The sequence below is a fragment of the Dendrobium catenatum genome, unplaced genomic scaffold (genome assembly GCF_001605985.2).
Source record: "Dendrobium catenatum unplaced genomic scaffold, ASM160598v2 fragScaff_scaffold_716, whole genome shotgun sequence".
NCBI classification, from domain to species: domain Eukaryota; kingdom Viridiplantae; phylum Streptophyta; class Magnoliopsida; order Asparagales; family Orchidaceae; genus Dendrobium; species Dendrobium catenatum.
Genome location: NW_021319178.1, coordinates 6,928,108 through 6,939,775, shown reverse-complemented (window position 1 = coordinate 6,939,775; position 11,668 = coordinate 6,928,108). Strand labels below are relative to the sequence as shown.

General features: G+C 38.8%; 2 protein-coding genes across 2 annotated transcripts; both read right to left on the bottom strand.

The window, feature by feature from the left end:
• Window positions 1-2,512: 2,512 nt before the first annotated feature.
• Window positions 2,513-7,443, bottom strand: LOC110101382. Its single transcript, XM_028695947.1, has 6 exons — window positions 6,412-7,443; window positions 5,901-6,307; window positions 3,847-5,635; window positions 2,872-3,744; window positions 2,689-2,822; window positions 2,513-2,573 (listed from the first exon to the last, which is right to left on the bottom strand). Exons 1-6 carry the CDS (start codon window positions 7,441-7,443, stop codon window positions 2,513-2,515), a joined length of 4,296 nt encoding a protein of 1,431 aa, XP_028551780.1.
• A 1,030-nt stretch (window positions 7,444-8,473) lies between these two features.
• On the bottom strand, window positions 8,474-11,274 carry LOC110101383. Its single transcript, XM_020829258.2, has 4 exons — window positions 11,248-11,274; window positions 9,702-11,180; window positions 8,847-9,597; window positions 8,474-8,799 (listed from the first exon to the last, which is right to left on the bottom strand). Exons 1-4 carry the CDS (start codon window positions 11,272-11,274, stop codon window positions 8,474-8,476), a joined length of 2,583 nt encoding a protein of 860 aa, XP_020684917.2.
• Between the last annotated feature and the right edge of the window lie 394 nt (window positions 11,275-11,668).

Here is an 11,668-nt window from a genome sequence, read left to right as displayed (position 1 = left end):
ATAACCCTTTTTGGGTAACTTTTTAATATCCTTAAAACCCAATAAAAAGGATAATCAATTCATGATATATCAATTGATTATTGATTAGGCATGTCCCTAGGATTAACCTTTTGAATTTGAGTCCAATCTGAGACCTTTAACCCAAGAAACTTTATTGAAATCCAAAGGCTACAAAACCTTCAAATATTTATAGTATATGCCACTAGACCTTCCACCTTATGGAATTTGACCTCGAGACCTTCCCTAAAATCCTTGACCATGTTTGTAACCATCGTTATGAAATTTTGAGTATAAAAATGTACTTTATTATACCCAGGTTGACCTAGAGTTTACCGAGGGCCCAAATGACCAAAATGCCACCAATGAGAAAAAGTGAAGTTTCCTCTAAGCTTCAATATGGCCCAACCAAACCAAGAAATGAAACCTCTTCCAATGCATCCTAAACATCATTAGAAGTGCATTTAACCCATATCTAGGTTTTGGTTGGACCAAGTTGACCAAGTCAACCAGGGTTTGCAAAAATCCCCCTTATGAAGAAAATTGGAATTTTCTCCAAACTTTAACATGGATAATCCACATCAAGCCCTGGAACAATCACCAATGCATCCTAAACACTTATGGGAATTCATAAAACTAAAATTTAATCCTTGGTCATGCATGGTTGACTAAGCTAACTCATGTTGACCAAATAGCCAATGGTCATTTCAAATCAAATAGCCATTCCATGGACTAAGACCACTTCCATTGGTATTAAATAATTCTTTTGAATGAATTGGATCCAAATCTAACTCTTGGTTTGCGTTGGTTGAATAGATCCACCATGATTGACCAAATCAGCCTTAGCTAATGATCATTAGGTTCAGTGCACTATCCAACACAGTGCACTAACCATTTAACCTTAATCATGTTTAAAATTTTGTACATATCAAATCATGCATTAGTGGGCACTTGAGATAGTGGTTGAACCAGTTTGACCTAGTTGAGCTAGCTCAATTGTTGCTTTCTCTGGTCAATTCCATTTGACCTCCAAATCAACCCTGACCTTCATCAAACTCATTGGAGCATATATCCTAGTAAATTTTTAATGATTGTACACATTGATACAACTAATAGTTAAATTAGTTAGCATAACACAAGTTTGATCAAACCTGACCCATTTATGTCAAATCACTTCATGCAATTAAATCAACTCCTTCAAGCCCCCAAATCCATTCCAATGCTTGATATGAGAGCCCCTAAATCATTTATAAGTTAAATCATGATGGATTTGACAAAAGTCAACTCAAATACTTTGTCAACCTTTTTATTTTTGGTCATATCCTAATGGCATTGCTTTAAGCTTTTGACCCTTCATCAAAACAATATACTATACAACATGTGTAGGGCATCCAATGAAGTACTCTAATGCATCACAACCATCCAATTCTAACCATATGGCTAAAGATGCTTAAGTGTCTCAAATCATACAACTACACTAACTGAGTCCCCAAACTATCTCCAGCTAAGCTCTCATTTCATTTTGGATTTAGATACATCTCTCCACACTTCCACTACAAAATCTCGATGATTGCACACCACAGCAGTGATATTTTAGTGACATCAACCACCTAGTCTGTCCAAGGCCTAGAGCTCGTGATCCAGGTTGTTTTAACCATCTATTTATTTTAGAGGATTAAACTAGGATAGACTACAAGCTCAAAAAGCCATCAAATGTCCAAAACAATTAATCCAATCATGGTTAATCTTAAACCCTAGCTTAGGCCACATAGGTTTAAACAGCTTTTCAAAAAAAAAAAAAAAACAAAGAAGATGAAAAAATAGCTTTTCAAAAAGCTTGTTTTAAGCCAAGCAAATGTTCCCCCATTGTTACTCTTCATTTCACTAGACTTTGCCAAAAATTTCATGAAGTTTGGTTGGTTATTTTAACAGAAAGACATTATTATTCCATTTATCAGGTTAGTCATGTAATCCATGCACATGTACATTTTTTGAGTTGTTGATCGCGCGATCAATAGATCTGATCTCATCATTCCGTCACTTATCCAAATCGTAAGTGATATCTCATTGTTTCATCCTCCATCGGGCTAGATCACAATAGTCTATTAAAATCATGTGTGGATGGATGGCTGAGAAATGCTGCTTACTTGGCTAAGTGAGACGCACATCAGCCTGCCATCATATCCACATTAAATATCAATGATTGTATGTGGTGAAATCATTGGTAATCAATGATCTATAGTGTAGTCATTTCTACGTTTTTTTTTTTTTTTTGGGAATAATTGGGGCCTAAGCCCATCTATTAAATAACAAAAAGTTACATGTAAAAAGGTGAATACAAGAAGAGAATTCTACATAAGAAAAAAACAAAACCTCATGTAGAAGATAGGAAGAAAAAAACCCCAACTATACCACCCTTATAGCCAAAATTACATGTAAGTAAGAGAAAACAAATCTAAACCTATAAGCAAAGCAAATCAGAATTAAGTAACCGCCCCAAAGGAGCCAAAAAGCTTCAGAGTCCAGCAACCATAAGCACGAACCATCTGCAGTGGCAATAGAAGAAACTGGAGAATCTGAAATGACAGAAAAGAAGCCACACAATAACAATGATATTAGATTTGAACCAAACAGAGAACAAGCTCCAGAGCTAATTAACCAGGACTCAGAAATTATAAAAGGGGAAAAAACCCCTGGTTGCCCGAAGGCCATCCAAGGGGTAGAATTCGTCGTGCAACATTTTGGAGCTTCATCATAGTCCTGAGTAATAAAGCAACACCTCCAGGCCATATCCTTCCGAATATCGCAGAACCCGATAAAACCAGCTGCTTAAAGATAATCCAGCAGTTCATTAGCACACTTCCATTTCATCACCTTCTCAAAAATTACTCGTTTGATATTCAACAGCACAGTGGTGGAACAGTTAGAATTTCCACCAAATCTCCTTCTGTTTCTCTCTTTCCAGGTGAAGTATATAATACAACCAACCGCCAGCTTGTAAAAATTCAAAGTATTAGCATTTGAGCCAAATTCACCATTCATCCAATCAAACAATTGCAGAATCGACGGTCTTAATAGAAAGATTTCTACTCCAGGAATAAGACATTTTAGAATGTAGAAAGAATAAGTGCATTCAAAAAAGAGATGTGCGACAGATTCAGCACATAAATGACATAAACTGCAAGAGATGGGAACAAAGATTTGCCTAATCCTGAGAGCAGCCGCAGTCTTTAAACCATCCTTTAAGGCCAACCAAACAAATACAGAATGTTTAAGAATATGCTTTTTGTGCCAAACCATTTTATACCAATGGCAATCCGGGTAATCAGTGTAAAATTCTTTAATAAATGAGTTTAATCGAAAGCAATTCCTGTTATACCAAAGCAAGCAAAGCCCCACACCATTCACAATATTCACCCTCTCAAAATACTGATGCAACATTGGATTTATAACTCCAGAAATCTCCCATCCATTCTCAGATATAATATCAGCTAGCCTAATGTCCGGCAGACCAGCATTATCAGCCAAACCAGCAATACTCCCCAGTGTGGAGTTAAGACACCAGTGATCCCATTTTAAGGAAATGGGGCACTTAGGAAAGATAGTAAAATGAAAGCAACTTTTCACAGTTTCAGCCGTTTTACAAATAGATTCCCACATCTTTGAAGAAGAACTGTGCGTAGGCTTCCAAGGAGAGCGGTACTTAGCTAACAACCAGCGAGCTAGAGGAGAATCATGATTATACATCTAACTAATAACAGAACAATTGAAGGCATATTGCAAAGCATTAAGAGAGTGAATCCCCAATCCCCCTTTCTCTTTAGGCATGCAAATTTTATCCCAAGAGACCTTATGGAGCTTCTTAACCGAATTGACTTCACCAAAAAACAGGAATCTAGAGCTAACTTTTTTAAAAACCTTATGCACAGATTTAGGTATAAATGAACCTCTGATCCAGTAGGAAATGGTGTTTTGAATGGTGAATTTGAGGTATTGAAGCCTACCCGCAAAAGAGAGTAGATTGGCTTTCCAACCATTAAGTTTCTTGTTTAAACTATCTAACAAAGGCATAAAATCAGCCACATTAAGCCTATAAAAGGACAGAGGAATCCCCAAATAAGTAATCTTGTTAACAATGGAGTGGATAGAAAGCATTTGACACACCTCAAGTTGATTCCTCAAATGATTAGGAAACATAATGGAGTATTTTTCATAATTGATGAAGAGACCAGAGGAATTGGCAAAATCAGTTATAGCATTAGCACGAATAAGACAGTTTTCTGTTGTAGCCTCACCAAAAATCAAAACGTCATCTGCATATAACAGGTGGTTGAGAGAAAAATTACCATTTGTGATACCTTTGAATCCTCTACCTTCCAGCAAATTGGAAAAAGCATCCATCACAATACAGAAAAGGTAGGGGCTAAGAGGACACCCCTGCCTCAACCCAGCCGAAGTAGGAAAATATCCCTCAAGAGCACCATTCAACAATATAGAAAAGTTGACATCTGTAATACAAGCCTTTATCCAACTAATAAAAAAGCTAGGAAAACCTTTTTGGGCAAGTCTAGCTAGAAGGAATTGTCGGGAGACAGAATCAAATGCTTTCTTAATATCCAGCTTTGCACAGAAGATATTATCACCACCTCTTTTTCCAGCATGATAAAGAATGTCATTAGCAAGAAGTATGTTATCAGTAGACACTCTAGAGTTAACAAACCCAGCTTGATTATCTTTTACTATCCAGTTCATAACCGGTTTCAACTTAGCAGCCAAAATCTTAGCTATGATTTTATAGAGAACATTGCATAGAGCAATCGGCCTGTAATCAGAAATGCTGGAAGCATTTTTATGTTTGGGGACAATAGCTAAAGCAGTTGACTTAACACCTTTAGGTAGGAACCCTTTAATAAAGAAGGATCTGATAGCCCTACAAACAGTAGGACCAAGAATGTGCCAGCCAGATTTGTAGAAGTGGAAGTTGAGACCATCAAGGCCAGGGGCAGATTTAGATGAACCCGAAAAAACAGCACTTTTAATATCACCATCCGTCACATAAGAGTTTAAAGAAGAAACATACTCATCAGACAAAATATTTCCCACAGGGAAGATATCCATATTCATGTTGCTGGGAGGTGAGGGATTATACAGCTCTTGAAAGTAATGGATTATGAAGGAAATCATATCAGCTCTAGAAGATTGAGGATTAGAGGAAAGCAGATTGACCACAGATTTATTGCTTCCCATTCTAATCCTAATTTTAGCATAAAGGAATTTCAGATCATCTTCATCATATTTTAACCAATTAACCTTAGCCCTTTGTATGATCCAAGAAGCTTGCAAAGACATGAACTCAGCCAGCTTAATATTATTTTCTTTGTAAGACCGATTCAAGGAAAAGTTGAAGGGATCCGAGTGGAGGGAGGCCAGCAAAGCCTGTTGATTGTTGTGAAGAAGTTCAATGTGCCTACTAACACAAAAGGAAGAGGCCCGGGATTTTGCTTTGATTTCTTTTTTGAGAGTTCTGAACAGATTACACAGGTGGCCCAGAGGATTTCCCGTAGATGGCAAATAGAGAGTCTCAATGAGAAGAGACCAATAATCATCTAGCTTAGTCCAATAGTTTTTAAAGAGAAATCTGTGCTTAGCCGGAGAATGATTACCAGAGAGTAGGAGAATCGGTGAGTGATCAAAACATGAAGGGCTTTGATACGAACAGTAAGAGTCAGGATACGCATTCAACCAGGAATCATTCACCAATACTCTATCAAGTTTTATATGTATGGGATTGTCCTGACGTTGATTGAACCACGTGAATTTACTCCCAATAGATTGCAGATCCAAGAGACAATTGTTAAAAAATCATGTTGTTGAAGTCTAGCAAGGCAGCTTGATTAATATACATCCCTCCAATCTTCTCAGAAGCATACCTACAGCAGTTAAAATCCCCAATGATCACCCAAGGAGTATGGCAATCAGGGGCCACCGAACAAATGTCTTCCCACAGAGATTTTCGAACCTGACTACTATTAGAAGCATACACAGCAATGATTTGAAAGGTAGTAAAAGAACTTCCAGTAACAATGCCATTAATCATTTGAGAGGTGATAAAATTAGGAGTGAAAGATAATTTGAGAGGATCCCACTTAACCCATATTCTCCCGGATAGGGAAAGGTCAAAATTATGACAGCTAGATTCATTCGGAAAGAGGGAATGAGCAGTCACAAAAAATTGATCATTTAAAGACTTATTCTGAATTCTGTTCTCCAAAACACAAACCAAGTCAAGATTAAAAGATTCCACAAGTCGCTTAAAGCATAAGACTTTATCAGGCTGATTAAATCCCCTGATATTCCACGCCGCTAGATTTGGCAAAAACATTAAGACTTAGAAGAATTTTGGGATTTTTTCACCTGCTTTCCCTTAGCAGTTTTTTTGGATGCAGCACTAGGCTGAGGATTTTTTGCCTTGCATACCTCTTTAAAAAGAGATTCACCACCACCTTCTTCCTTATCAGTAGCAGAAATACCCTCAGACTCGGCATTCACATTTGATTGCAGCGGGATATCATCTTCTATATGTAAAGCATCAAATTTATTAGGCGAAATAATTTCTTTTTGAGCAAAATCACCAGCTGATGTTACTTTAACGATTTTAGTACTCAGATTGGAATTGGATTGAGGAATGCTTGTGGAAGAGGATGTGGCTTCATTAGGGGAGTTCAGGTTAGGGATACCTAACCCGTCATCTACTTTCCCAGATTGATATACGATAGGTGGAGGAACCAGAGGAAGATCTTTAGCAGGGGAACCCAATTTGAAAGGGGGCGGTGAGTGTGGTTGATAAAGTAGAGGTTGTCCAATCATGTTTGAAACTCCCTGATCAATTAAGGAGTCACCAGAGACCACATTCGATGCGCGAGGGGGAGAATCCTGAGAAGCAGGAGGTCTGGCGAAGTTTGGATTTTTGGATAAGTGACGGGAGTTGGGCTTTCTACTAAAACTTCTACCCCGATTCTGTCTTGCGTTAACATTTTCAACATTTGTAACCACATCTGGCTTAGACGGACAAGATGAAGAAAAATGCGTCAGAGACTTATAGTGTGCACAAGGGAAAGGGCGCCATTCATATTGCACCTTCAAGCAGACAACGTCCCCATCTAAAGAAACCTTGATTTCTTCCGGGTAGGTAGCATTACAATCCACTAATACACAGACGCAAGCAAAGGTGAGCCGAGTTTTCTGCTCCGTAAGGCTGTCCACCGCAATAGGAACCCCTATCTTACTAGCAATCCACGAAATTCCTTCGGAGTTCCAACATGCAAGTGGTAGGTCATGAATTTTGACCCAGATGGGGACAGTCTTGAAGTCTTTCTTCTTAGGATGCCATTTTTGCAACACAAACGGTTTCCCCAACAGAAACCAAACTCCTCTAGACCACACCATTTCAAGATCTTCAATACAAGAGAAACGCAAAAGAAAAAAACCTTCGCTTAAGGAAAGAAGTTGAACAGAGCCTATCAAACTCCAGGTCTTCTTAATGGCGCCAAGCAGCGCTTCATAAAAAGGCCGCCTCCCTATCGAATATCCCACCAGACATAACTTCCAGTCTTCACCCCCCTGAAGCAGTTTTTCCCCCGTGAAAGGGATAACATCAGGCTCCTCCGGGAAGTGAATTGGAAAAAGCATCCATCACAATACAGAAAAGGTAGGGGCTAAGAGGACACCCCTGCCTCAACCCAGCCAAAGTAGGAAAGTACCCCTCAAGTGCACCATTCAACAATATAGAGAAGTTGACATCTGTAATACAAGCTTTTATCCAACTAATAAAAAAGCTAGGGAAGCCTTTTTGTGCAAGTCTAGCTAGAAGGAATTGCCGAGAGACAGAATCAAAAGCTTTCTTAATATCCAGTTTAGCACAGAAAATGTTATCCCCACCTCTTTTACCAGCATGATAAAGAATATCATTAGCAAGAAGTATGTTATCAGTAGACACTCTAGAGTTAACAAACCCAGCTTGATTATCTTTTACTATCCAGTTCATAATCGGTTTCAACTTAGCAGCCAAAATCTTAGCTATAATTTTATAGAGAACATTACACAGCGCAATCGGCCTGTAATCAGAAATGCTGGAAGCATTTTTATGTTTGGGGACAATAGCTAAAGCAGTAGATTTAACACCTTTAGGAAGAAACCCTTTGATAAAGAAGGATCTGATAGCCCTACAAACAGTAGGACCAAGAATGTGCCAGCCAAATTTGTAGAAGTGGAAGTTGAGACCATCAAGGCCAGGGGCAGATTTAGATGAGCCCGAGAAAACAACACTTTTAATATCACCATCCGTCACATAACAGTTTAAAGAAGAAACATACTCTTCAGAAAAAATATTTCCCACAGGGAAGATGTCCATATTCATATTGCTGGGAGGTGAGGGATTATATATCTCTTCAAAGTAATGAATAATGGTGGAGATCATTTAAGCTCTAGAAGATTGAAGATTAGAGAAAAGCAGATTGACCACAGATTTCTTGCTTTCCATCCTTAATCTTATTTTAGCATAGAGGAATTTAAGGTCATCTTCACCATACTTTAACCAGTTGACCTTAGCCCTTTGGATGATCCAAGAAGTATGCAAAGACATGAACTCAGCCAGCTTAGTATTATTCTCCTTGTAAGACTGATTCAAGGAAAAGTTGAAGGGGTCCGAGTGGAGGGAGGCCAACAAATCCTGTTGGTTATTGTGAAGGAGTTCAATGTGCCTACTAACATAAGAGGAAGAAGCCCAGGATTTTGTTTTAATGTCTTTTTGAAAATTCTGAACATATTACACAGATGCCCAAGAGGATTACCAGTAGAAGGCAAGTAGAGAGTCTCAATGAGAAGAGACCAATAATCATCTAACTTAGTCCAATAGTTTTTAAAAAGGAATCTATGCTTAACCGGAGAGTGATTACCAGAGAGAAGGAGAATCGGAGAGTGATCTGAGCAGGAAGGACTTTGATACGAACAGTAAGAGTCAGGATACACATTCAACCAGGACTCATTCACCAATACCCTATCAAGTTTTATATGAATAGGGTAGTCCTGGCGTTGATTGAACCACGTGAATTTGCACCCAATAGATTGCAGATCCAAGAGACAATTGTTAAAATTCATGTTATTGAAGTCAAGCAAGGCAGCTTGATTAATGTCCGTCCCTCCAATCTTCTCAGAAGCATACCTACAACAGTTGAAATCCCCAATGATCACCCAAGGAGTGTGGCTGTCAGGAGCCACCGAACAAATGCCTTCCCACAGAGATTTACGATCCTGACTATTATTAGAAGCATACACAGCTGTGAGTTTAAAGGAAGTAAAGGAACTTCCTGAAACAATGCCATTAATCATTTGAGAGGTGATAAAATTAGGAGTAAAAGATAATTTGAGGGGGTCCCACTTGACCCAAATTCTCCCAGATAGGGAAAAATCAAAATTATGACAGCAAGATTCATTCAAAAAGAGGGAATGAGCAGTCACAAAAAAATGATCATTTAAAGACTTCTTCTGGATCCTATTCTCCAGAACACAAACCAAATCAAGTTTGAAAGATTCCACAAGTCGCTTAAAGCATAAGACTTTATCAGGCCGATTAAATCCCCTGATATTCCACGCCGCTAGATGAGGCAATAACATTAAGACTTAGAAGAGTTTTGGGATTTTTTCACCTGCTTTCCCTTAGCAGTTTTTTTGGAAGCAGCACTTGGCTGAGAATTTTTTGCCTTGCATACCTCTATAAAAAGAGATTCACCACCACCTACTTCCTTATCAGCATCAGAGATTCCCACAGACTCGGCATTCACATTAGAATGCGACAGGGCATCGTCTTCAATATTTAAAGCATCAAATTTATTAGGCGAAATAAGTTCTTTTTGAGCAAGACCCCTTGCTGAAGGATCTTTTACAATTTTAGAATTCAGTTTGGATTTGGGTTGAGGAATGCCTGTGGAAGAGGATGCAGCTTCATTAGGGAAGTTCAGGTTAGGAATACCTAACCCGTCATCAGCTTTATCAGACTGTGATACGATAGATGGAGGAACCAAAGGAGGATCTTTAGGAGGGGAACCCATTTTGAAAGGGGGCGGTGAGTGAGGTTGATAGATTAGAGGTTGTCCAAGCATGTTAGAAACTCCCTGATCAATAAAAGAGCCACCAGAGTCAACATTCAAAGCGCGAGAGGGAGATTCCTGAGAAGCAGGAGGTCTCGCAAAGTTGGGTTTTTTGGATGGATGACGAGAATTGGGCTTTCCACTCATACTTCTACCCCGATTCTGTCTAGCATTAGCATTTTCAACGTTTGTAACCTCTTCTGGCTTAGACGGACAAGATGAAGAAAAATGCATCAGAGAATTACAGTGAGAACAAGGGAAAGGGCGCCATTCATAATGCACCTTCAAGCAGACAACGTCCCCATCTAAGGAAACCTTGATTTCTTCCGGGTAGGTAGCGTTACAGTCCACTAATACACAGACGCGAGCGAAAGTGAGGCGAGTTTTCTGTTTCGTCAGGCTGTCCGCCGCAATAGGAACCCTGATCTTACTAGCTATCCGCGAGATTCCTTCGGAATTCCAACATGCAAGTGGTAAGTCATGGATTTTGACCCAAATGGGAACATTCTTGAAGTCTTCCTTCTTAGGCTTAAACTTAGGATGCCATTTTTGCAACACAAATGGTTTCCCCAGCAGAAACCAAACACCTCTAGACCACACCATTTCAAGATCTTCATTACAAGAGAAACGCAGAAGAAAAAAACCTTCGCTTAAGGAAAGTAGTTGAACAGAGCCTATCAAGCTCCAGGTCTTCTTAATGGTGCCAAGTACTGCTTCATAAAAAGGTCGCCTCCCTATCGAATAACCCACCAGACATAACTTCCAATCTTCACCCCCCTGAAGCAGTTTCTCCCCCGTGAAAGGGATAACATCAGGCTCCTCCAGGAAGTGGGACAAATTTAGGACTTTTGGCATGTCTTTTGCAGGAGCAAAAACCTGAGACCAGTCACGCGGAGAGGAAAAAGCCTCTCGACCATTCTTCGAGCCAAGCGGAGGGAACGCAGATGATGGAAGAGAGCCTTCCATCAGAAAGAGGGAGAAAAATCCTCCGGCAAAGCCGGAGGAGAAGGAGAGGAGAAGAAGAGAGTCAGAAGAGCGCTAGAGCGGAAGCAGGAAAAACCATAGCCGTTTTCACGTGAGATTCCTTTGGCTCGATCATTTCTACGTTTTGATTTGGCAAATCAGAACGCATGGCCTTCTGCTGCTACTGCTAGTTTTAAAGTCAATAAAAAAAATATAAAATTATTTTTAATCACATAATTTCCCAAAATTAATAGTTAATTGATTAATTGGCCAAAAATTAATTATGTTCAACCACTCAAATTGCTCATAATTCCATTTATTTTTAAAAAAATATTTTTAGTTCATGATGATGGGTATTTATGGTGTAATATTAGTAAGTTTATTTTATTAATTTTCTTAATTACTCTCTTAATACTTATCTAATTAAGTTGAGATTAGGCAGCATTAAACCTCATGTTATGTGCTACCTACTGTAAATTTTCAAAATTATTTGACTTGTATTTTGATGATAATTAATTTTACATTATTATGGCTCATAATTAACTTTATATTTTAAAAAATTC